Raw genomic sequence first — 27,301 nt, forward strand, 5'->3', positions numbered from 1 at the left:
TTTTTATACCTTATAGCGACGATATGTCATCGCCTTTAGGGTTTTTGCCTAAGTGTAATCACTAAAGGTCCAAGTTGTTGTGGGTGGTCTCGTGGCACTTATCGTCGCTTAGGGTTCCTTAACTGTTCTGGCAAATAAAATTTATACCATAAAGTCAATAGTAACCCGTTGGCGGCCATTAATTATGCTGATTAAAAGAAAAGTGAAAATGAAATAAATGAACCTATAACGACGACAAGTCGTCAATTTATGTTTTTTATATGGAGCCTATTATGATGACACGTTTTCGGGATAGATTGTTTCGGAGTTTTTTGCCAACGAGCACAAATGGTCACTATAAGACAATGTTGTAAAAGTATGTTTACAAGGCCAAGTATTCCCAGAGTACTCGCTACAAGATATGTCATCGAGACAAGTTTCTTTAACTCCACATGGTTAGTAAGAATCGATCAAAGGTGGTCAATCTCAGCCAGAATCACATCTAATTGGTGAACTTTAGTCGATTTTACTTAAGAAAATAAAACATAATTCACATTTCTATAATATATAAGAACAAATATCATTTTTTAATTAATGATTAACCTACACAAACTAAATATGCAACATACAAGAAACTAAATATGCAAAACAAAAGTTTCTTGCTGACTAAGGAAATCATGGATGCTGAAATGTAATCGCTGTCCTAATTTGATCCATTAAAAGAGACACAAATGCGGAACTAATGGACAGAACAATTGATCATAGACGGGGCCGTGGCATGGTGGTGTGCATTTACGCGCATTATGGTTCTTGATGTTCAACAGCAATTAGAAAACTTTACTGTGGATGGCTTTCATGTGCGTAGAAGGAAAAAGGAGGTCAAACTACTTACTGTTATTATCGATAATGTGATCTTAGATGTACTAATTAACATAGTTAATCGTGAGAAACATTTTATTGTTGTCATACCAACGAACAATATATTTTCTAACATAAAACAAATATCAAACCAATATACATGTAAAGAATACGATAACATGTGTTAAATCTGGAGGTAATCGGAATTTAAGGGCTTGAACATGTGACCGGCATGGGACTCGATGTAGTTCATTTGTGCCATTGGCAAATGCATGTAGACTACCCAATCGTTGTGGTTGGTTGGACTTGGCAATGTCATCACGTAACAGTCTTGCCTGCCATATGGGACGTGACATGATCCAAACACCACTTTACCCCATCCGAAGTCCATCTTGTCCATGATGTGGAACCGTGTTCCTGATGACACCATCACTGACATTTCTTTGCTGGCAAATGCTATTGCTACTAGTGGTTTTGAGCGTCGCTCTTCCACCCAATCTATTAGGTCCAAGAAATGGTCTTTCGTGGTGGCGGTCTGCAAGAACTCATGAACTTCCGTCGCTATATTGCTTAATGATATCTCCTTCAACTCCTAATGTCAAATACCAAAGCAAATTCGTTTTTTAAAACATTTAATAAAATATTTTTATTATAGAATTGTATTAATTTTTTGCACTACTGCAAAACTAGAAATTTGAGAACAAAACATATGTTTCTTATCAGAACTTAATTATATGTTCATCTAAATTAGTAATAATGAGACAGCATTATGTATATAATCTTTTACAAACCAAAAAACATAAGTAACCCTTAAATAAGTTCATTACCTGTGATCTTTTCAAGCCAGATGGCATTGATAAAACATTGCCAAAGTGAGAAGTCATTAGTTTTTCTTTCTCTTCCCCATCTCCCTCACTCAACCTACTCCGTCCATCTACCGCAAGAGCCACGTTACACATTTTATTGTGATTTCCCGAGTCTTCCATGCTCAGTGCAACTATCTTCCACAAGAAAGAAGTGAATGCCTCTAGTTTTGAGCTCCTTCGACCATTTTCACTTGCTAACAATTGTAGTTTGTTAAGTTGCTCGGCCTCAATGTAATATACGCGGTTAATGAGTACATGATCATCACCGCTACTGTTTTGCTCGTGATCCGGCTTTGTTGGTGGTTCAAACAAAGCAAACACGTCATCGATTGATGATGAATAAGTGGTTGGGCACCTTGGATTGAGGATGGACCTTTGAAAAGAGGGTACCATAGACGGGGCTTCAAATCGAGCTATATCCGCCCATGATGAGATAAACATGTTAGCTGAGTATCCGTCAGCTGCCCGGTGATCAAACATGCATCCTATCACTATACCTCCACATTTTAACTCGGTAACCTGCATTTTATGGTAGACAATAATATTACTTCTATTACTATAAGTTGATTCCATTCATATTAATATAATTTTTTTTCATAAACTAAGATACAATTACATGGTATTAACGTTGACCTAGAGAACATTTGAATAATGATCATGTGTGCCATGTTGTCACTACAAAACTGTTGGCTGTATTTGGTACATGATTATTAATATAAAAACTTATTTGTTTGATTCATAACACCAAATGAAATCATTAGCATGATAATTATCTCCATGAGGCATGATGCATTAAAATTTTAAACCTTTTACGATATTCATATTCATCAAGTTGTCACTATAAAACATTTTAAACATGATTATTAAATTACTACATATATTAACAAGTAACTAGAATATAATTACCTGGATGGCAAGCACCCCATGCAGCTTCTTTGGTACTAATTTACCTTCAATGCTCTCATCAGGATTATACAAATTGAGTTCCTTAAGCTCCACGTCCGCAACGGCTTCAATGAAGTCAACACCGCGGTTGTTGCAACGAAACTGATTCTCTCCAACCGCCTCATTCCACAGGATCTCGCCAGCGAGCGGGTAGTACAACGTAAGAGCTCGAGATAACGAATCTTTAAGGGTTTTAAGAATGTCCGGGAAATCGCCATGTGCCGGTTTCTTGTAGCAAAAGAAAGAACCAACATCAAAAGGTGGAACAAGCAAGTCTAGGTTTGTAAAAGGTAACCAATGGTCAGTCCATGGTTCTTTTGCATGCACCACTCTTTTGTCAATCACCTTCACAAAGAAATAGTTACCATCACTACCCATGTTTTGAAAATTTAAGATAAGAATTGAAAGAGATATGAATATGATATAGAAAGAGATGCAGGTTGGTATTAACTATTAACAAATGGAAGGTATATATAGATAGCATAGTATTGAGTCATGAGTAGGTGTTGCATCCGCCGTTAAAACAATTATAATTTAGTTTAAGCTTTCATATATATCTTTTTATCTGGTTTGACTAATTTTAAGCTTTCATATCTATCTTTTTGTTGCTAATTTAGTATAAACAAAAGTCAGGAGTAGATATCATATCTGGCACTTAGCCTTCATTTATCTATTAGTTGGTGCTTAAAACAAATCCATAGTTAACGCACCATTGACCTTCTGTTCCAATCATATGGGGGTGACAGAATAATGATTAAGGCTTGAGATCTAATTAATTGAGGTCTCAAGTTCGAAACCTGATTCAAAGAAATTGTGTTCCTGGGTGAGCAAATCCTAGAGCGTCAAAATCAATATGGACGGTTGGCATCCCGTCATAAGAAGGCCCAATCATGTATTTGAGATAATTTCAAACGCTGTTACAAAAGGTTTATGATTAACACAAATCCATAGAGTGCGTGTTATTTTTTTTTTTTTTGAGTTATCCTAACAGCCATTTTAATTTTAATATACGTTTATGTCAAAAACTATGTTTTATTTATTAAATAATATTGGTAACTTAAATAGCTGTTTTTCAATCATATGTATATGTAGTAGTTAGTTGATTCATGTTGCATGTCTCATGCTTAGGAATATTGTGACCATTTCAATTACGAATCTTTTACCATTAATGATATACTTTGGTTTGATTGCTTATCTAACTATTTTTTTAATGCCGAATTTCTTGTATGTTAGGTCACCGCACTCTTTAATTTTGAGAGTCTCGTTGCTCTACTCTGACCAGACTATTTTGTCTTAACTGGGCATATACAGGCTTCAGAGTTTGTCTTGGCCGTTTCCCGGGAAAAGTCAACCGCCAACTGTCACTTGACAACCGTTTTCCACCTAAAAAGCCGCTAGTGGGGATTGAACTTAAGTGGGTCTTCAGGAGAACCAAACATTTTACCACTATGCTACAAGTGAGGGATATTGCTATATTAATATTTTTTTTGAACAAGTTTGTATAGTTTTCTTTATTTTGACATTTTGTAAATCATGTATGTTGCATAACATAATAAATTATGGATAGGTGCAGCTGCAGGGGTGACCTTGGTGTTGGAGAAATCTGAAACCATTTTTGGTGTCTTAAATTTTTCTTAACATTTCAAATTTTATTTTGTTTTCATAATTTCCGATATATTCCAACAAGTGTTAATCATATGAGAGAGAGATAGAGGTATGTTGTGTTGTCCGCGAAGGTCCAACGTTGTAGATGCTCTAAATAGAGTAATGCAAATTTTAATGGTAAATTTACTATTTGGATTATGACTCGTTAAAAAAACTTAGATCCGTCAAAATTTGTTTGTTGTTATTCCAATATAAAATTACAATAGATATCATTTGAGTCACTAATATATCCATCATTAATTTGTTACACATGTATTTGTTAACGCAAATCCTAAGTTGAAGTCTTGTATTTTGTATTTGAAGTCTTGAATGTAACTAAAAACCATTATTTTGTTAATATATTTATGTTACAAGTTAATAATTTTCATTTAGCAAACACTACTATACACTTATATAGTTTTGGTAACTTAATTGTTTTATAAGTTTATAACCATATGGTGTCGAATCTTCTATCATTAATGTCATATGTTTTGTTTGATTGTTTTGTCAATTATTATTTTGTTGAAGAAGTTTCAAATTAAGTTTTAATTTTCTTTAGCTTGACAATTTCGTTGCTCACATGATAAATTGTACATAGTGCTGGGTGTTGAGATGTCTGAAAAGATTCATTTTTATTTAATGCAATTTGTAGTTTTTAATTTCAACTGGTTATGTCACATACTTCTAAAACAAAGGATTTAGTTTCTTAACGAATTTTGTTTTAAATTAACATCCTAATAATTTTATTACTCGTTTTGTATACTAGGTTTTATAAATAGACAAGTGGGATAAATATATTCACAAAACAAGCATCGACTTTATGATATAAAAACAAGGTAAATCTCTAAGGAACCAACTAGTGAATGACACGTAAGCTGAATAGGTAGAGGGACATTCATGCCGGCATAGAATAACACAAAAGAAATCTCATGTTCAAACAATATTCGATCAACATCTCACACGGTCGACTAGATCGGCTATAAGGTAAAATGATCATATATTGAATTGTTTTAAAAGAAATGTGTTGAATCTTATATTTTTTTAGAATAATTTATATAGTTATGGGTAAATATAAAAGTTTTATTTGGGTTAAACATGCAAAAATATGAAATGTTAAATTTTTCGAACAATGAGGTAAAATGAATATATTTTTTGAATTGTTTTTCAATCAAATGGGTAAATATGATACTTAAACCTGTATTTAGATGCATATATGATATTTTATGCTTAGTTTAAATATATATGATATTTGATATATGACATTTTCAGAAATAAATAAGCTATCTCATGCAACACATTTAGTAAGATACTTGTTAAATTAATCATTTAATTATCTTATATATAATTGATTTAATTATCATTTACTTCACCAACTTTAATATTAGGTATTTAAACATGCACCAAAAATTGGCAATGGACATTAAACGTTGCGGATTGAAGTTGACTTTTTATACATTGTTGGTGATGACTAAAAATGATTCCTTAATTTCAACTTATGTATGAGAGTATGAGTGCCCCCCAACTTGGAGATGGCACTTGTTTGATAAATTTGTTAAATGTATATATGCATGAACTTTGACAATACATACAAAAATGGATATGATTTAACATTTTAACAAATATCTTACAAAGTTCAACTTGGAGATGCCAACTGTTTTAGAAGATTTCTGTAAGTTGACATATTATACATCTTCAAACATGTTAAAAATGCTAAACATGTTTGGTTAATTTGGTTTGCGGTCTAAACAAAAGAAAATTTGAACCAAATCAAAACGGTAATATAGTTTCACACAGTTATTCATATATAAATAGTTACGCACGATATTATGCAATGTATATAAATAATACAGAGCGAAGAAGTGAACATAAAAACTCTAAGCATCTGCTTGAATTACCTCATGAACCTGCTACACTCTTTTTCGTCCCTAATTAACAACCACTTACATGTAATCTAGTTTCTTTATTTTGTAATGTTTATATTTTTTGTTACACGCGCCTTCATGCTTTTGGTTGCGCATTCGATTGCACATTCATGCTATCAATTATGTTTTGCTCGGTGGTTGGGCTATGACATGCTCAAAATTATACATATTTTATAAATCTCTCCCACGCGTTTTAAGAGCCTTCGGGTTCGTTTTTAATTCAATATTACTCTCCGTTAATTTGTATTTGAATTTGATATGTTAACGAGAGAACGGGCTAAAAAGATTAATTTTTTTTTAATTAAAACAAACTTAGGCGAGAAAATTAGAAAATAAAATAAATCATGGTTGTGACAATTAAATTGGTTCAAGTCTGAATTATTTATTCTATTAGTTGAAACGTAAATAAAATGCTTAAGTCCAGTTCTAGTTAATCAACTCTCGTTGGTTTTAAAACAAGCAACAAAAAAACATGAGAGCTGTGCAACAATTAGAATGAGCCCAATGAGGTGACTTGGGCTAAAAATTGTTTATAATGAGTGCCAAGTTCTCGTGAGTTTATAAGAAGTGGCAATTAGAATGATTCGTATATTATTATTATTATTATTATTATTATTATTATTATTATTATTATTATTATTATTATTATTATTATTATTATTATGAGAGGCTAAACTTGTTAGAACTACCTAGGTTTGGTTGAATAAAAGAATAATGATAATTTAACTAGTTTATCGGGTTTTATACGAGCATGTGTTGGATTTCTATTGTCAAGTTCTGATTTTTATGACATAATTTTGTGTGTTTTATTTCTATGATTGTTCATGGTTGAATGAATTGATGTCCCGTGTGATCTTGTTTGCAAGAATTAGTTTCGTGTAATCTAGGATTACCTGTCTAAATTGTTTTCTTGGTGTTTTCGATTTTGTTGTGGTTAAGGCCTTCCATAGGATTCGTATATCAATCTTAGTTATCCTTGTTGTCCACCTCTTAATAGTCTAACCTAGATATTGAGAGTTGGGTTATCTTGTTGCTTTATTGGTTTAGTTAGGCATTGCGAGACATCGATTGGTTATCTAGAATCAGTTATGTTAATTTGTAGTCTGGGTTATTAAAATCATTAAAATTGAATTACCCCTTTTTTCCTAGGTTTGTTAAAAGTACGAACCTGAGAGGAGCTTGTGATATACTAAGACCGACAAGAAATTTATCATTAGAGTACTTGGAAATTTCACTGTGATTGTATCCCACTTTCTAGATGTGTTTTGGGGTTCTTAGTGAGATCGACTGGAGATCTAGTTGCCCTTAGTTTTGTCTAGTTTATCAGTAGAAACCGGTTACATGTGTACGTTAGATCCCGAGTCTCGTTGAGTGTCGTTAGGATAGCTTGCCTAGGTGGTTCCCTGTGTCATATGTCAGTTTTCATGAGAGTTTATGTTGCCTTTGTTTTAAGTTCTTTCAGTTTTGTTTTAAATTAATTTAGTAATTTTAATGTATAATAATTAAATAAACAAATCAATTTTTCAGTTAGGACTCGATAGAGGTTTACTAACACGAGCTGACTCGATAGAACCATTTTGTACCACAAAAAACCCAAAAATAAAAAAAATCATAAAATAAAAAAAAAACACAAAAATCAAAAAAGTATAAAAACCAAAACTCTTATTTTATCACCCCGGTTTCATTAAAAAAAACTCGGTTTAACTAAATTATATACACATATGTATAATATATACATTATGTATATTTACATGTTTTTTTTTTGTACACATGTGTATAATTTAAGATAAATGATATTGTACATATGTGTATATTACGTAACTAAAATTATATAAAATTATACATATGTGTATAATACGACGTTTTTTTTTTTGTTTTTTTTGTATTTTTTTTATTTTTTTAATGAAACCAGAATGAAATATAAGAATTTTGGTTTTTTTACTTTTTTAAAATTTTTGTTATTTTTTGTTTTATGATTATTTTAAATATTTTTTAAAGGTGTTTTTAGTGGTCCAAAATGGTTCTCAAAGTTCTCAATTTGCAAAGGGTTCTCTTAGGATCCTTACCCTATATATATATATATATATATATATATATATATACATGACTTATTTAACCATATGGTTTTTCTGCGTTAATGTTCGCAAATCGCAAATTGTTTTGATCGTTTTGCTAAGTTCCCAGTTGCTCTCTTAACTTTTTTATCCACTCTTATTACTAGTAACCATTTATGTTCATATTGATTCATGATCTCTAAATCATTGTATTGCTTGGCTTTTTTGTTATCGATTTGGCCATCACTACTATTGTTTTCCATATATGAACAACTTTTAGCTTAGTGGCGTTTGTTTTATTGTATTTTTCTAATTCTGCCACAAGTTCTCAAGGGAATGAGTTTTAATTAGAACATTATGTTTTGTTCTAGTTTTCTGTAATGTTGACACATTAGCTCTAATCCAAACAACATGTTACATTATTTGCATCAATAGATGGAGAGGAGATGAGATATATTTCCTCTCTTAATCAACTACAAAGTTTCCTTCAAGTAGAAATCTAGTACTTAGACAACATCTCCATGCTTAATAAACAGTATTTCCATAAACTAGAATATAAATCAAATACACACTAGTACTGAAGCCATCAGCTTGTATACGTTTAAACCAAGCACCATCAATGTTTAATAGCAAGCAAACACACTTAATCAGAATGGAACATCGATATCACTCTAGCTATGCAACACAAGAATAAGGTATTATACGAGTGGGTGTTTTTGATCGGAAATAGGCATTTAAGGTCTTGATGATATGATCACCAACATGTGCCTCGATGTAGTCCATGTGTTTCTTCGGCATATGGGTGAAAACAACCCAATCCTCATTGTTTATTGGATTGCCAATTGTCATCACAAAACAATCCATCCTTTCAGATGGGACATGGCAAGATCTTAATGCCAGTTTACCCACCCCACCTGATGCAGCGGTAAACGATAATGAATATCGAATCACGTTGATTCTGTGAATGCCCGAGATGAACTTCTCAAACTCGCAAATCCCACCCAAATGTCAAGGAAAATGAAGAGAAAAATATTTATTGATAAAATTTAAGTCTGACTTTTCAGATTACATAAGCAACTTCCAAATTCTAAATGGGCCCAACAAGGTCATGGGCCAAACATAAACCCAAAAATAGAAATGTAAAAACTGTTGAAAAAACATAAAAATGCCCATAACTTTATTTAGGATGCGTTTTTGGGCTTCGGACAAGGGCCAAACTGTCGTAGGCGTCGTAGGCTGTTTGCCACAACGTGCTCCTCGTCTCAAGCTTCGATTTGATTTGTCGTTGGCTTGAAACAGAGCTTCGTAGGCCAAGTTATGTCCGTTTTCGTGGGTCACCTTTGGAAACACGATCATGGGCCTCCAAATATAACATGGCACCCTTCAATACTTGGGCCTCCATCACCACCCAATATCTATCTCGTCCATGGTCTCGAATCTGTCATGTTGACATCGAGAATGACATACCTTTCCCGGCAAAGGCCTTTGATATTAATGATCGTGGCTTTTGTTCTTCCACCCAATCTATTATGTCGAGGAAATGCTCTTTTTAGTGGCGGTCTTCAAGAACTCTAGTACTTATATATCAACATTTGATTAGTGACATCTCCTTTAACTCATAGCAAGTTAAAAAAAAGAGTTAAAGACTCACAAAGATTGTGCCATTTAAGAGTTTTAGTTTTTAGGTTAGACGTTTCAAGAAAAAAAAACACAAGATTTAACTTTAACTCCGCTAATTATACAACAAAAAAGTGTGTCGGTAATATCAATCCACAATCTGTAGTAAACTAGGTTATTACTAACATATTTCGGATAACCAGTTAGTACGTAGTTAGTACCGAATTTCCATTGGTAATCACCTTTACCGACAAAATTAGGCCATCGGTGATACCCTTGAAAAACCACCCTGAATGATCGCTCATCATCTCATACATATTCACACATATTTCTTTTTGATTATTGTATAATATTAAATGTAGATGACCTCCTGATTCCCCAAAATACATTGTCATAACTTTGGAAGGCACCAACCCCTACGGCAAGGGAAACGCAATTGTTCATCATCTATTTTAAAGTACATGTAATCGTGATAAAGGGGAACCCAATAAACAACTCCATTCTAGTAAGCCCCGTGGCGGAAGATGGGTTTATGCACAAAGAAAGATTCGTTAGAAATCTTCCATTTCGTAGTATTAGATGAGCATATTTGAATCTGAAATAACCCTGCACAATGCTCTAAAGAACGAATACAAACAACTTTGTAGTGGCACACTCTATTCGATGATATGCTAGAGCCATAAAACGGATGATTTCACGAAGTCTCTGGCCTCCGGGGATGGAAGGGATGATAACAAATTGCTTGGTGGTGAGACTATATACACGATATTTATGTGCACCTATATACCCTTGATCACTACACCAAAAAGTAATCCATTACAAGATCGCATGATTCTGATACCGTATCGGTCAAAGATTTTTTATTCCAAAACACCGTATCAATATCATACAATTAGTTTTGTACATTATGTTTGTTCGGGATTTATATTTACACAATTCAACACCAATGGGAATTTATAGATTAATGAAAAAAAAAAATTAACTAATCATGTGTACTATAGATTAATGGAAATTTTTGAAGAAATCAATGGTGCCAAAAGTTTATTATTATTTGTTTTTTATTAGAGTAAAATAAAGCAGGTCAACCCCTTTAAATACAAAGGAATTATAAAAGCAAACCAAAGACAAATGAGAAAGAGTGACTTAAACGAGGAAGAGATATCGATATAAAACAGGTTGAGATATGTATGCATATTTGACTTTCAATAATTGTTAATCACAATAAGGCAATTACAATTGTGTAAATATATCTTTGTTAAAGGTCTTTGTTAATATTCCTCCAAATTTCTACCATGACAAAATGGCAAAACTAGTCCTTTATGTTTGAATGTTTTTTCAGTTGTTGTCCTTTAGCAAACTTAATGACAGAAAACATCCTTCATATTTAAAAACTGTATCATGATATATCCTTTTACACTAACCCAATTAAATATTTTTGTTAAGTCAGGTCATGTGCAAGGCACATGAGGGTAATTTTGTCATATCTATTTAATTATTAAAATTAAAAACTCTAAAATATTTTCTCTCTCTTAAACTCTCTTTCAATCTACTGGCAACTACAATTCACCATTTCACTCACCATCACCACTCACCCTCATCTTCCTTATCTCAACATTCAAGAACACATCATTACCACCATCAGTCCATCACCGACTAAATAACAACTACCACCTGATGCTAGTGCCACCTTCCGCCGCCACCCCTTCCACCCACCTTCATATTCATCTCCATCTATAACACCACGACCGTTCCACTCTTCTGCAACATAAACATCACCAGCCAACAATAGGAGATTGAAATCATTCAACTGAACAACATCAACTTTATATGAAATCGTGAGTTGCAATTTGGGGTAAATCAGAAATTAGGGTTTTGTAGTTTCACAAATCAGAAATTGGGGAAAAAAGAGAGGGGTGGTGATCACAACAGTCGGTTGGTCGTTGTACCTGCACGCGCCGCCGACGTTGTCGTGGGTCGGCTGCCGCGTAGTAGGTGGCTCTGGCGGACCTCCACTCGGATGACGATGGTGTGGATGACGAAGAGGAGTAGTGGGCTAATGGCAAAAGGTGGAACCGTATGCTAGCGGCAGTGTGGCGGTGGTGGTCCAGAGGTGCGGCGGTGGTGGTCTTGAGATGCGATGGTGGTGGTCCAGAGGTGCGGCGGTGGAGGTCCATAGGTGCGGTGGTACGACGGCGGCGGTAGTCCAGAGGTGCGGCGGTTGTCGGCAACTGGTATTGTTGGGTGTTGGGTTGGTGGTGGTATCAGAGAAAAAGAATCGTAGAGGTTTTGTTTTGAGAAGAAGATGTTTTTTGAGTAAAGTGCTATTTTCGTCCTTATGGTTTGACAAATAATGCGAATTTAGTCCAAAAAGTTTTTTTTCTTTTTTGCATATGGACCCTTCACGTTTCCCAGTTCTTGCCAGTTACATCCAAATCACTAACTCCGTTAAATTTAATCGTTAACTTAGGGTTAAACATGTCTTTTCACTATTTCTTTATTATAATACTTATTTTAGTGAACTGCGGATTTCGTCCTTGTGGTTTATCCAAATCTGCGGTTTTAGTCCAATAGTTTCAAGTTTGCAATTTTCATACTTGTAGTTTCATTTCACTTGCAACCAAACCTGAATTTATTAACCTCATTAATTTTGGTCGCTAACCCATTTGCATGCCCCTCACGTGACAACCAGTTTTATCGTTTCTCTCCATAAATAAACTTTAGTCCTAATTCGCAAGCCCCCTCACCTGTGGGGCTGGGGTGTATTTGGAGAAAAAGGAATAAAAAACAAGGAACAAAACTGCCCCTCACGTGAATGGCACACTGATGGGTTTAATGACTAGACTTAAAAATATTAGGGAATTCGGGTTTAATTGCAAGTGAAATGAAACCATAAGGAAGAAAATTGCAAATTTGAAACTACTGGATTAAAACTTCATATTTGGACAAACTAGAGGGACGAAAACCACACTTCAGTAAATAAGTATTATAATAAAGAAAGGATGAAAAGATATGTCTAGCCCTGACTTAACGATTATATTTAACGGGGTTAGTAATTTGGATGTAATTGGCAATAACTGCGAAATGTGAAGGGTTCATATGCAAAAAATATACTTTTTGAACTAAATTCGCATAATTTGCCAAACCACAAAGACGAACATGGCACTTTACTCATGTTTTTTTGTTTGATTATTATATATATATCAAAAACCAATTTTTCATCATCTAACTAAATTTACTATTCATTAAACTATCAATTTTCAACCACTCATTTATCATGCTATCACTTTTCATCCATTGTTATAATAATAAAATTTCAATACTGATACATTTATACACAAGTATCAATTCTCAACCACTCATTTTTCCATACTATCATTTTTTAACCATTAACCATTGTTATAATAAAATATCAATACTAATACATTTGTGCATGCAAGTTTTATTATATTAGTGTTATATTCAACATATAATATACGCCTCCGCGGCGAAGCGCGGATGAAAAAACTTGTTAAATATAATTATAGATTTACAAAAATACCCTCATGTGGGATGCACATGACCAGATTTAACAAGAAAGTTAACTAGGTTATTGCCAAAGGACATAATGTGATAGGGTTTTGAAACGTAAAGGATGTTTTCTGTTATTAAGTATGCCAAATGACGTCCATTGAAAAACCATGCAAACATAAATGACGTTTTTTACCATTTTGTCTTTCTACCAGAGTAGGAAAGACACTCAAACTCGACCAAAACATGTTAAAAAGATTGCACACGAGACCCCTTGTAAAGATGTATGCGTACTGAGAATCAAAGGGTACATTGAGTACTCAAATATGACCAAGTCATACCGTTTCATTAGAGGTGGCAACATTGACCCAAACCATTTCGAATGAGTCAATTTAGGTTGTTTTAAAATTTATATGGGTTGGTTTTGGTCATATGTTTTAATTAAATGAGTTAAAATGGGTCACTTGAAATTTCACATTCTTATTTTCGGGTCAAAATGGGTCGACAGATTTAAATACATGGGTCGATATGGGGTAGTGCCTTAAGGAAAAGTGGCATGTTCGGGTTTGAAACGGGTTTTGGATTGGAACGAGATCGGTTTAGGTTTTGGCTCAAATCAGGTTTCGTGCCGACACGAGTTTTAGCATTGGACAGGTCGATTTCGGTTTTTTGTCTCGTTTTCGTCGACTATACTGTTTCGGTTAATTTGTCGAGGTTTTTTTTTATGAATGTGGACAACGACGAATACATTTTTCTTTTTTTGTTTTTTATTTATATTTTGAGTTATGACTTTTCTTTATTTCGTTTTTTGAATTTTTTAGGGGTTTTTTAATCTTAAAAAAAACCTAAAAAATTTCAAAAAATTAATAAAAAAATCATAACTCAAAATATGAAACAATAACAAAAAATGTAACAAAAACTAAAACATTTAGTCCGTTGTCCTCGTTTCTAAAAGAAACAACCCGAAACCCATTTTGACATGTTCCGACTTTGACCCATTCTGACCCGGACCCGTTCTGACTCGTACCTGTTGACCCTAACCCGTTCCGACCCGAACCAAAACAACCCATTTTTTAGTTGACCCATTCTGACCCTAACCCATTTCGACCCGACCCATTTTCCACCCCTACTTTTCATGTATGAATTGTATATCGATTTCGACATTTGTTTCGCTCGTTGATGTTGGACAAAAATAAACGACATTTATATTTAGCTTTACCGCTAGAGCGTGAGATTGTAAGCCTTCGTGTAAATCAAACCGGCATTTTAACTTTTATATTATTATAAACTTTTACTAATTATATTTTATGATTATAAAGTCACGTATGATATTATATTATTAGGTCACGGTCTTAACAATATATTTTTCAGGTCACGTTTAACAGGTGTAGCTAGGAGTCAAATCTATTTGAGTCATCAATATTGAATAACATTATAATAGCAGGTAAACTATGCATATAATGGAACGTTTTAATCATACTCAACACTCATATTTTGACAAATTAATCACATGAAACACATATGCCATAAAAAACATAAATATAGCCATCATATGATGTGGTATGTGAAAACTAATTCATAAACTTTCATTCTTCTTGGCTCTACAGCTTTGAGCCTTGATAAATATGGAGACAACCAATGGAAGCCGCGATATCACTCCTCGATCAACAACTTGCACGAGAATAATATTGTTTCCGCTACCTTTCCAGGGTTATATCAGTCCTATGCTTCAGTTAGCTAGCATTCTCCACACGCGTGGTTTCAAGATTACCATTATACATGCTGAATACAACTCTCCTAATCCTTCCAACTATCCTCACTTCATCTTTAAGCCCATCAAGGACCACTTCTACGAGATAGCTAGCGAGTTGTCTACTAGAGGAGACACTAGCTATTATCTTGAGTACTTAAATAAAAGTTGTGTAGATCCGTTTAGGGATTGTCTCGCTGGGTTGTTGACTGAACCAAGTGAAGAAAGGGTTGCTTGTGTAATCTCAGATGCGGCTTTCTACTTCACGCAGGCTGTGGCTGATGATTTGAAGCTACCTTGGATGGTTCTTCGAACAACCAATCTCGGAAGCGCCCTTTCTTATTACGCTTTACCCGCTTACGATAAAAAGGCTTGCTTTAACCTGACAAAATAAGGTCAGTTAAATATATCGATATCGTTCTAATTCATCTCATATCTTTATGTGTAACGAGTTTTTTATCCCCCATATTACGGGGACTGTTTTACATTATTTGTTTTTTTAATATTTATATACTTTTTTTGAGTTTAACTTTATTTATTGTAAGGAAATTAATAATATACTTAAAGTTTGTTAATAAAAGGGTTTCACAAATAACTAAGATGTTATAACACGGTTTAAAAGTTACATGGGTTTGGTGAGACCCGGGACCCGCTTATTTTTTACTATAAAATTGTTTTTTTAATTATAAATAATATCATTTAAAAAAATCATATAATAATTTTTTAGTATATCCCTATTTTATAGGATTTTCACATCAATAATTTGGTAAGATTAATTTTTAATTTAGTTATAACCCGTTTAAAGAATATATGGGTTTGGTAAGACCCATACCCGTGAATTCGGGTCAAATGCATGAGAAGCCTCCATTTACAAATAATACAATCTGGTGACTTGAGAGAATGTAGAGAGCAACCAGAGAGCTTTTAAAAGTTTCGTTTGTTTTGCATTATTCGTTTCTAAATTTTAATATTTTTTAGGATTTTTGTTGTATTTAATGTAAGCAAGTTAATAATATACTTAAAATTTGATGATGAAAGGGTTCGACAAATAAATGAGATGTTATAACCCGGTTTAAAAGTTATCTTGGTTTGGTGAGACTCGCGACCCGCCTTTTTTACTATAAAACTGTTTCTTAATTTAATACTTAAAAAAACCAGATATTAATTTTTTGTATATCATTATTTTATAGGATTTTTATATCAAATTCAGTACATGTGTAAGTTGTTTGGTTGTATTGTTGTGTGGACCTTCAATCGGGTCTTTTTGGATTTGACTATATTTGAAAAGTAGAAACTCAAATGGCTATTTTGAGAAGCTTTTTATCAAATTGTCCTTCATATATAGCAGAAGACCATTTTCACTTCAAAATAGTAATGTTTACATCACAATAATATCTTTATAGGGGTTTTAATTTATACTTTTTTGAATGTTGTGTCGATGTTTCACATTCAGATAATGAAGCATCATTGCCCGAATATCCATTTTTGAAACTTTTGAAACTTAAAGACGTCAAAAAGATTACAGCCAGTGAGCCAACCCACGAGGTATGCGGGACTTTGCCACTAACATGCTTAATCAAATGAAGGCATCATCAGGGATAATATGGAACACCTTCAAAGAACTCGAAGAATTGGCTCTAGAAGCTATCTCCCAAGACTTTTCGGTTCCAAGCTTCACTTTAGGTCCATTCCACAAGTACTTCTCAGCGTCTACGAGCAGCTTGATTGAACAAGACAGAACCATTCTCGCATGGCTAGATAAACAACGTCCCATGTCGGTCGTATATGTTAGTTTTGGAAGTCTTGCACATATTACTGAGTCAGAATTTCAAGAGGTGGCCCATGGGTTGGCTAATATTGGGTTACCATTTTTGTGGGTTGTTCGACCAGGGATGGTTGTTGGTACAGAATGGCTCGAGTCATTACCAAAAAACTTCCTTGAAAAAATGGGCGAGAGGGGACGCATAGTGAAATGGTCTCCTCAACAAGAAGTACTAGCTCATCGGGCAACAGGGTGTTTTTGGACTCATAATGGATGGAATTCAACATTAGAAAGCATATGTGAAGGAGTTCCCATGATTTGTACCCCACGTTTTTCTGACCAACCAATAAACGCAAGATATGTGAGTGACGTTTGGAAGATTGGCATATCGTTGGAGGATGGGTATGAAAGGGTGGGAATTGAGACGACGATTAGACGAGTAATGATGGATCAAGAAGGAGAAGAAATGCGTAAGAGAATAAGTTGTCTGAAGGAGAAGGTAAACCTCTCCCTTGCCGAAGGTGGCTCTTCTAGTCAGTCATTAAACAACTTAGTTAACTATATTTCATCATTCTAACTATATCTATGTAATCCTTCTCTCTTTCATGTACATAATGGAGAGAAAAATTGTGGATTTAAAACTTGTATCCTCAAATGATTTCAATTTCAAATAAAAAGCATAGAGTAATTTTTATTTGTTCTTCGTGTATTTAATGTTTTTACTTTCCCCTACTTTTTCTTGTAATTTCTTTAGAAGAATTATGAATATTAGTATATGTTTGGTGAGTCACGGGTTTGTATGTAATAGAGGATAAAATTGAGGGGTCGAGAAGGTGTTTACTGTTAGGATATGAACACACGACCAAACACACACATACGAAAGCGATAAACGAACACGATGATTTATCGTGCTTCAGTTTAAACCGACCTACATCCACGGGCTACAACCAGGAAACTCATTATTGATTTGTCTCTCACCACTCATGATTTGGAATTACAATTACAATTACAAGATATCTATTTATAATTATAAGATTATGGTTAACAACTTGTTCCCCAAAAAACTAATAAACGGGCCTAACATAAATTAAAATCGACCCGCATGCCCTTTAAATTTACTGCCATTAGTTATGTCTTCTAAAATGAACTGGGACTACCAGTTGAGCCTCCATAACCCAACAATCTCCCACTTGGAGGCTTGATAATCGACAACTTCCATCCTCTGTGAACACTTGAACATCTAGTAATCTTCTCAACTTTCCTGGTTACTGGGGCCCTCTCATCAGTTAACTTAACTGAAGGTCGGTTGAAGCTCCCCAGGCTCCAACACATAATTCATGGCTAAACATGCCCCTGACTCGTTCTTTCTCTTCTCTACATGCTTCTCGTCGGATTCTGAGATGAACTGAGAAACAACCACTGTCCCTTTTAAGCAAAATATCTACCAAAGAGACTTTTACAGTTGGAATATTGATTCTAACCCACTGTTAGCCTCGAACATCAACTAAAACACGATATGTGGTCCCGCTGTTGCAAAACCCTGCAACAAACATAATACTATGTGCTCCCACTTTCACGATATCTTTCAACTGGTTTTTCTGAACCTTTCTAAGCTCGTTCATTTTGAATCTTGTTAGACGTAATTTCAGACCCCAAGTTACAAGTCATTGAACTTGAGGGACCAATAATGACAAGTCGGCCATAGTTGGTTATGTTTTTTAATTGTTATGTAATTATAATAGTTAATATCTTGGCTAACAAGTTAGGTTAGTCTATATAAACCAAGTTATGATTAGACATTATAGAGCATGTGAGATGTAACTCGGTTCATCTATAGACACATGAGATGCAACCGAGTTATGGTTCATCTAGATGCAACTAAGTTATGGTTCATCAAGAATCGAACCGAGTTAAAGTTTGAGAGATTGTAATAAGTTTTTGAGTTATATTTCTGATTGACATAAACAAGAGTTAGTCGTTTAGTTCGTGTTTGTTTATCAATCGAGTCATAAGTTGGTATCAGAGCCAGGTTTAAGAAATCAATAATCAACTAAGTTGTTGTCGCTAGTAGAAAGAGCCCATTGTTGCTATGTGAGTCAGACATAATCGCGGTGGGGAAGAAGGTCGTCCCCGATCGTGTCATCGGGTTCTCTATCAGATTCTGGTTTAGCGATTGAGAAAGAGATAGGTCCAGTCATAGTTTGCTAGGCTTGATTGCTTGCTGCTAAATTCGTCAAATCAAACAAGGAAGGTTTGATTATTTTTTTTGTTTGGGTGTATTCTGATTGAACGAGTGAGGTTCAATTCTGAAGCATTTGTGATTAGTTTCAATCGTGAAGGTTTGTTTCAATCGTGATTGTATTTTTTTTTTTTTTTTGAAAATCAGATTTGCAAAGTTTTGTTTAATCGATTTCCTGTGTATGTTGGTTTAGTTTTGTGTTTAAAGAAACATAAAGTTGTCACAAAAGCAAAAAAGGGGTGTAAACAAGTTGCATAAAAGAAAAGAATATAAAATATTGTTTTTGCAATTAAAGTTATTTCATAAGATTTATCTTTTTACTTCTGATAAAGCGGTATTTGGGTTTCGTGAACAAACGGTTTGGTTTTGAAATTTCGTTTGGGCTGAGTTTTTCATATTGCTCCAACGGACTGGAGTAAGGAGGTTGGACAAGCGTGTTTAATTCAAGCTTTAGTTTTTTATACGGTTTGAATGAGTTATGTTTTGGCTAAGGTTTGATTTAATCGATGTATGCATGTTTTGATTCGAGAACAATAGATGATCAAGAAAGACTGATGTCCACTCGATTAGATTACCGGGATCGCAGCCAAAGGAGTAGATATGCCAGTTCATACGGCCAAGGGAATGGTCGGGGACATGTACAGAGGTAATCGAGTTCGGGAAAGCTGAAAGAACACAGTCATGAATCAAGAGAAGTCCGGAAAGATCAAGACCGAGATGCCAAGATGGTGCTAAAGCCAAGATGGTCAAAATCACGTTCGAAATAAGCATGTTGAAGGTGACAAGTTTAAAGTCTAAGACAACCTATTTCGAGTAAAAAATTAGGGAGGTGATCGTCGGACGTAATTTCGGACACCAAGTCACAAGTCGGTGAACTTGAGGGGCCAGTAATGACAAGTTGGTCATAGTTGGTTATGTTTTCTAATGACAACATGGTTCCTAATTGCTATGTAATTATAATAGGTAATGTCTTGGCTAGAAGGTTATGTTAGTCTATATAAACCAAGTTATGGTTAGACATTATAGAACGTGTGAGATGAAATCGGGTTAGGGTTCAAATAGAGACACATGAGATGCAACCGAGTTAGGGTTCATCTAAATGCAACCAAGTTAGGGTTCATCAAGAGCCAACCTGAGTTTAGGTTAAGATATTGTAATCAGTTTTTGAGTTACATTTTCTTATTAACATAAACGAGAGTTAGTCTTTTACTTCGTGTTTGTTTATCTATCGGGACTTGAATTCTTCACTTTGGCTCTAGGTTCTCCTCTTGCAAAAGCAAACCTTTTCTGCCCACGAGATTCTATGAACCGAAAGCAAGATTTCATAACCTAGTCAGCTGAATGTGTTTTAGAAAAACATGAAAAACAGAAGAAAAAGAATTGAAGGTCGAGCTATGCCAAAGAGCTGATCTCGTTTGGAACAAGAACAAAACAAACATTCAAGAGATATGTATTAATTTTGCCAAAAGGATTCATACATATTTGTTTTTATTTGGGTATTCATATTTGTTTCCATATTTGGTTGCTCTGGGTACAAAATTAGTAAGAATGCATTATAAAATTAGCGATAAGGTCAACAAATTAAACAAAAGGCGTTGATTTGGATGTTAATAAGTTTTTATCTCCCTTATTACGGGTGCTGTTTTACATTACTCATTTTTAATATTTAAATACTTTTTTGGGTTTAATTTTATTTATTGTAATGAAATTTATAATATATACTGGAGTTTGATGATAAAAAGGTTTCACAAATAATAAGATGTTATAACCCGATTTAAAAGTTATCTGAGTTTGGTAAGACCTAAGACCCGCTTATTTTTTTTACTATAAAATTGTTTCTTAATTATAAATAATATTTTAAAAAAAAACATATAATAGATTTTAGTATATCCTATTTTATAGGATTTTCACATCAATAATTTGGTGAGAATAATTTTTAATTTAATGAGATGTTATAACCCGTTTAAGAAATATATAGGTTTGGTAAGACTCATACCTGTGAATTCGGGTAAAATGCTTGAGAAGCTTCCATTTAAAAATCAAGCAATTCTGATGACTCAAAAAAAGGGGGCGACCACATCGCGACACGTAGGATTTTTATGTTTTCATTTATATATATTATAGATATATCATCTGGTTAATTAATTTTAGCTTTGTAATGTTTAGTGCATTTTTATTTCCCAAAGTAAAATTAAATGGATAATTAAACAAAAATGGTAACAACGAACCATAATAAAAAAAATTACATGTGGTTGTTGCAGCCCTTTAGCTACAATTTTTTTTAAATGGAAGTGGCTCAGACGTGCTTTTATGTGGCTATATAATAAAAATTGTCACACTTACTATGAATTCATGAGGCAGTTGCTACCCTTTAGCCACAATTAATGAGACAAAAATGCGTGATTACAACAACACTTTCGCTGCAGAAATGGATATGGCTAAAACAAACTTTTTTGTGACTATATAATACAAATGATCAAACTTACGATACAACATGTGACCATTGCTACCCTTTAGCGACCCTTATTTGGACAAAATTAAACAAGAAGCCTTTAGTCACAATATTTTTAAATATATGTGGCTAAAACAAACTTTATTGTGACTATATTATAGGAACAGTCACACTTATAATACACTGTTGTGGCCGTTGCTACCATTTAGCCACACTTATGTTCAATTACAACAACCTTTTATAGCCATGGTTTTTCAAAATGGGTGTGACTAAAACATACTTTTTTTGTTTGTGACTTTATAACAGAAACAACCACACTTATATAATTTGTGTTGTCTTTGCTTCCCTTTTGTCACATCGGTTATGCTTGATTCCAACAATCTTTTAATCACATATTTTTAAAACAGATGTGGCCAAAAGATAGTTTTGTAGGACCATATAAAACAAACGGCTACACTTTCAATGCGTTCATGAGGTTGTCGGTACCCCTTTTTTCACATTATTACGTCTGATTCCAACCACCCTTTAGCCATTATTTTTTTAAATAGATGTAGCCAAAACATTTTTTTTCCATATAACATAAACAATCAAACTTAAAATGCATAATGTGGTTGTTGGTACCCTTTAGCCACATTTATTGGAACAAAATGAATAATTCATCAACAAATATTTGTACTAATTACTAATTAGCCACTATTGAGTTTATGCGACGACTAAAATGTGAGTGTGATGGTATTACACATACGGTGATGCAACCTTTGGTCATAATTGAGCTAAAAAAATATGAGTGGTCAAAGGCCTACGATCACAGCTTTTTCGTGTGGTCGCACCCATTTTTAATATAGTGTCCTTTGCAATTTCTTGTCATTTTATATTGTGAATTTAGTACAAAGTGATATAACCTAGGAAGCCAATATTGCAACACATATATGTCTTAGGGAGAGGGGTGTATACGTAAACATTGTTATGTACCAAAGTTACCACAAATTACACAACATATATAATTAAACAACGTACATAAATACATACGCACAAAATTAATATAAATAATTACCCAACATGTGAATTAGAGACCCGCTTACCTTAGCTAAGTTGCACAATATAAGTTGTATTAAATATTGAGGTAATCGGCATTTAAGGGCTTGATGACATGACCATCATGTGTCTCAATGTATTCCATGTGTTTCTTTGGCATATGGGCGTAGACAACCCAATCCTCATTGTTTATTGGACTACCCATTGTCATCACAAAACAGTCCTTCCTTTCAGCTGGAGCATGGCATGATCCAAATGCAAGTTTACCCCACCCGAAATCTATCTTGTCCATGGTCTCGAATCTTTGTCCAGCTGATATCGAGAATGACATGTCTTTACCGGCAAAGGCCTTTGATATTAATGGTTGTGGCTTTTGTTTTTCTACCCAATCTATTATGTCCAAGAAATGCTCTTTTGTAGTGGCGGTCTTCAAGAACTCTAGTACTTCTATAGCTACATTGCTTAGTGTCATCTCCTTTAACTCCTATCAAGTTAAAAAGAGTTTATAAGATTAAAAAACATTGTCTAATTTAAGGGCTAGAGTTTCATGTTAGATGTTTCAAGAAAAAAAAAAAAGGTTTCTAACTTTAACTCAGTTAATTGCGCTACTAAAAAAAGGTTTCTAAAATGAGTGAAAAATAGAACCCGAACTGGAACCTATTATAGTAAACTGGTTCGGTTCCAGAACCGCTAAAGCCGTTTCTCGCTAATCGGTTCTGGCCAGAACCGGTTAGATCGTTTATTTATAAAATGAGTTGTGCAAACTTTGTAAATTACAAAAAACAAGTTTATAAAATTACATGTCTTCTTTCACGGTAAAAACTAATTTAGATTATAACATGAACATCCGTTATTTTTTTTTATTAAAACATAATTGTTGAAGTTAAATAAATCATTAGCAACAATAGATTAATGAAAGATCGTATCATTTTATATTAAATTACCTTAATAGCTTAAATCAAAATGAATATTGGTTGCTAGGTCTTGAACGTAAAGAAAGAAGATTTGAATTAAAAAATGATTGAATGAATGACAGTTAATAACTTACTTTATAAAAAATGAGAATTGGTAAATTTATTTAAAACGTTTTTAATATTCTGGTTCTTCGGTTCCAAGTCTAGAACCGCCGGTTTTACCCAAAATCGAACCGGGAACCGTTTAATACAAATTATGAGAACCGAGAACCGTAAGGTAACACACATTAGCGGTTCTAAGGCACCAGTTCGGTTCCAGTTCCTTGGTTCTGACGGTTCCAAACCGTTTTTTCCTCAGATTACCCACTACTACATTTATGGCAGCTCAATTACTGATAGATTTCGTTGGTAACAACCTTTACCAACGAATTAGGCCATCGATAATATTTCTTTGTGTTAGTGTTACCTTTGGTTTTTTCGACCCATATGGCATTGATAAAACATTTCCAAAGTACGAAGCCATTAGTCTTTCTTTCTCTTTTCCTTCTCCCTCACTCAATCTTCTTCGTCCATCAACGGTTACAACCACATTACATGTTTCATTGTTTTTCCCCGAGTCTTCCATGCTCAATGCTACTTCCTTCCACAAGAAAGAAGTGAACGCCACTAGCTTGGACGTCCTACATCCGTTTTTGCTTGCCAGTGATTGTAGCATTTTAAGCTGCTCACCCTTGACATAGTATATGCGATTAACAAGTATATATTGATCATCTTCTTTACATAAGTCATTATCATGGTTGGATTCTGGTTGAAACGGAGCGAACACATTGTCGATTAAAGGAGAATAAACAATTGGGGACCTTGGAGTAAGGTAGGACCTGCCAAATGAGGGAATCATAGATGAGGCTTTAGATCGAGTCATGTCCGCCCATGATGAGATGAACATGTTAGCTGAGTAACCGTCCACCATCCGATGATCAACCATGACACCTATCACTATTCCTTCGCATTTTAACTTCGTAACCTGCATTGTATTGTGGGAAATCATATTGTGGTCAGTTCACTATAAGAGTGCCAAATTGATAGAAGTCAATTTGAAGCAAAGAAAAAAAATCAAATATTATTTGGTTTTTAATTACTAAATCGTCTACATTTTTAGGTTTCAATTAATTTATTTTTTACGAACCGCCAAGAAAAATAGAATTTTGTAACTTTTGAACTATATTAAATAACTTAACTCTTAGTCTTAACTAGTAGAAGTAACTTTTAGTCTTAATCAATAGAAATTATGACATATTGACTAATGATAGACACTAATATCTTTATGTATTAGATATGTATATTTGATACTTCATTTTGCTTTCGATACATTTGAGTCTTTTGCCCCCCAATGCTGCTACGTTTCTGAAAAGAGTTCAACGGGTTGTGCACAAACGATAACTTTGTTTTCAGTAGAATCGAATTTAACATTTAAAATGGGGTGACGACGCAGCTTGTTGTCCGCTTACCCGCTTCTCTATTATTATTAGATCATTTTATTGTTGCCTAATGTATTAAACCAACGTTTAGTTATATTTAAGTTCTTGTAGCTAGGTAGTTCTATATATATATCTAATGCAAAAAATATAACAAATTCTCTCTCAAATATAATTTACATTTCTTGAATATATGTGTCTGTGTGTGAAACACGAAACAAGCTGAACAAAAATTAACCATTCATTTTCATGTTTAAAAAGTTGGGGAAAAAAAAGAAATGTATAAATGTAACGGTGATCAATGAACAAATTGTTAGATTGTTCGTTTATTTGTTTAACTTACAAATATGTAGATAAATAACTTACACATGTGTATGTAAACTGTAAAAAAACATTAAAAATTGTATTATTAAATGATTTAGATTATTAATCAGCGGGGCTTGCCCTAATGGCCAGGAACATGATGGATGACCCGGATGTCACGGGTTCGAATCCTGATTCCGACTGGATTTTACCAGAGCATTAAAACATGTCGTGCCTTCGGGCGAGGTGAGCCAACTGGGTTTTACCGGGAACGCCAAGCCAAACTCGGATGCCAGCGTGGATCCCGATCATGTCAACATAGTTGGCCTGAGTGGGGTGGTGGGGCGCGACGTGTTCGCGCAGTGAGATAACTTAACTGTGAAAGTCACCGTTCAAACAAAATATGATTTAGATTATCTTTACAAAAATTTGATATTCTCAAATTAATAATCTCCATATACATCAGTGTGGGTTTTATTTGGCTGTTGATATAAACTATAAACATGAATGGTAGTGTGATTTTACTTATATTAAATATCACAGCTTGTCAGCTAGCTTGTAATATATATAAAACAGATTAACATAGAATTTAATATTTAAAATTTAATGAGATTCCAATATTTATACAATGATGTAACAAATTAGTCAATACTGGGATGATCTATTGACAAAAGCAAAGCTAAGAAATTAGAAGGTCTTGAGTTCAAGTTCCCCGTATAATAGAAATTTGTCGTTACCACGACTAAAGGAAGTCGTTGCATATCGTCCATGCAGATTAATGCATGCATAACTGACTTAAAAAGCTTTAACATAAAGATAAATTAATATTTAAACATTACCTGGATAGCAAGAACACCACGCAGTAGTTTCTTGGGCATTAGTTTGCCTTCAATGCACTCATCAGGATTGTACAAATTCAATTCCTTAAGCTCTACATCAGCAACCGCCTCAATGAAGTCAACCCCTTGGTTGTTGCAATGAATTTGATTCTCTAAGACAGCTCCATTCCATGCTATCTCACCGGCCATGGGTGGGTAGAGTGTAAGAGTTCGAGACAAGGACTCTTTGAGGGTATCAACAATGTCAAGGAAACCGCGGCCATTCGAGGGTTTTTTGTAGAAGAAGGTGGAACCAACATCAAATGGTGGCACAAGCAAATCAAAGTTGGTAAAGGGTAACCAATGGTCTTTGCAAGGTTCATGTGCACACACCACTATTTTGTCGGTCATGTTCACTGTAAAACTATCTTCAAAGCCCATATTTTTAATAGAGAGAAAGGTGTTTAACATGTGCAAGTATACATGAACAAAATGAGGGGTTATTTATAGAAGTAGATTGGGTACCATGTCTACTGTTTTAAGTGGAAAGGTCGAGGTTTGTAACTAAATACCTTTTTTTATTAATTAAGTTGGTCAAATCTCTACATAATAACAAAACAACTTTCTTTACATTTGGTTGCATTAAATGGTTTAGATTTTGATAGTTAGTGTGATTATATTGAGTTCAGCACGAGCTCACCTGGCTCGACTCATTTTAGCTCGAAAACAACCCTAGGTCAGTTGGATTCTTAAATGGTTGTTCACTTGTTCTACTCATAAAAGTCTACATACAAACATTCTTAATCTAACAATTAATCTAACAAAAACATTCGTTTTTTTACTTCATCCATGTGATCATCCTTACATTTCTACATCATGTTTTGCATTTACTTTTCATAAACACCTATTTAAGCTAACTCAAATAATTTAAAAAATTCGTATAACTTATTTTAAAAACAAATACATTGTTAAGCAAAATAGTTAATACAAATTATAGTATGTTATAATGAAAGACGGTTATGTCATTATTGTAACCGGGGACACCAAAGAATGCCGACCAAATTCAAAGGTCGTATAAAGTAATCGCTTGAAGGCTGACCGTTGGTTCATTTTGGTCACCTCGTGTGTATTGACCTCGCCATGCATTTGGACAATTAGTCA

General features: G+C 34.0%; 2 protein-coding genes and 1 pseudogene across 2 annotated transcripts; 1 reads left to right on the forward strand and 2 right to left on the reverse strand.

Moving 5' to 3' along the window:
• Positions 1-1,021: 1,021 nt before the first annotated feature.
• LOC143615805 (coniferyl alcohol acyltransferase-like) lies at positions 1,022-3,091 on the reverse strand. The gene is made up of 3 exons (XM_077088831.1): positions 2,610-3,091; positions 1,665-2,222; positions 1,022-1,429 (listed from the first exon to the last, which is right to left on the reverse strand). Exons 1-3 carry the CDS (start codon positions 3,024-3,026, stop codon positions 1,022-1,024), a joined length of 1,383 nt encoding a protein of 460 aa, XP_076944946.1. The 5' UTR covers positions 3,027-3,091.
• Positions 3,092-14,958: 11,867 nt separating this feature from the next.
• Positions 14,959-17,540, forward strand: LOC143615800 (UDP-glycosyltransferase 76B1-like; annotated as a pseudogene).
• A 5,165-nt stretch (positions 17,541-22,705) lies between these two features.
• On the reverse strand, positions 22,706-26,681 carry LOC143615806 (coniferyl alcohol acyltransferase-like). The gene is made up of 3 exons (XM_077088832.1): positions 26,162-26,681; positions 24,011-24,568; positions 22,706-23,114 (listed from the first exon to the last, which is right to left on the reverse strand). The coding sequence occupies exons 1-3, from the start codon at positions 26,609-26,611 to the stop codon at positions 22,707-22,709; spliced, it is 1,416 nt and encodes a 471-aa protein (XP_076944947.1). The 5' UTR covers positions 26,612-26,681; the 3' UTR covers position 22,706.
• Positions 26,682-27,301: the final 620 nt, after the last annotated feature.

The sequence above is a fragment of the Bidens hawaiensis genome, unplaced genomic scaffold (assembly GCF_021521415.1).
Source record: "Bidens hawaiensis isolate Kalapana, Puna unplaced genomic scaffold, B.hawaiensis_p1.1 tig00044352_1, whole genome shotgun sequence".
NCBI lineage: Eukaryota > Viridiplantae > Streptophyta > Magnoliopsida > Asterales > Asteraceae > Bidens > Bidens hawaiensis.

Excerpts from the sequence above, each read along its gene's own strand:
- LOC143615805 (XM_077088831.1), bottom strand. The coding sequence starts at position 3,026 with ATGGGTAGTGATGGTAACTATTTCTTTGTGAAGGTGATTGACAAAAGA. Across the intron at positions 2,223-2,609 it reads ATGGGGTGCTTGCCATCCAG|GTTACCGAGTTAAAATGTGG; the intron begins GTAATTATATTC and ends CATAAAATGCAG. Across the intron at positions 1,430-1,664 it reads CTGGCTTGAAAAGATCACAG|GAGTTGAAGGAGATATCATT; the intron begins GTAATGAACTTA and ends ATTTGACATTAG.
- LOC143615806 (XM_077088832.1), bottom strand. The coding sequence starts at position 26,611 with ATGTTAAACACCTTTCTCTCTATTAAAAATATGGGCTTTGAAGATAGT. Across the intron at positions 24,569-26,161 it reads GTGGTGTTCTTGCTATCCAG|GTTACGAAGTTAAAATGCGA; the intron begins GTAATGTTTAAA and ends AATACAATGCAG. Across the intron at positions 23,115-24,010 it reads ATGGGTCGAAAAAACCAAAG|GAGTTAAAGGAGATGACACT; the intron begins GTAACACTAACA and ends TTAACTTGATAG.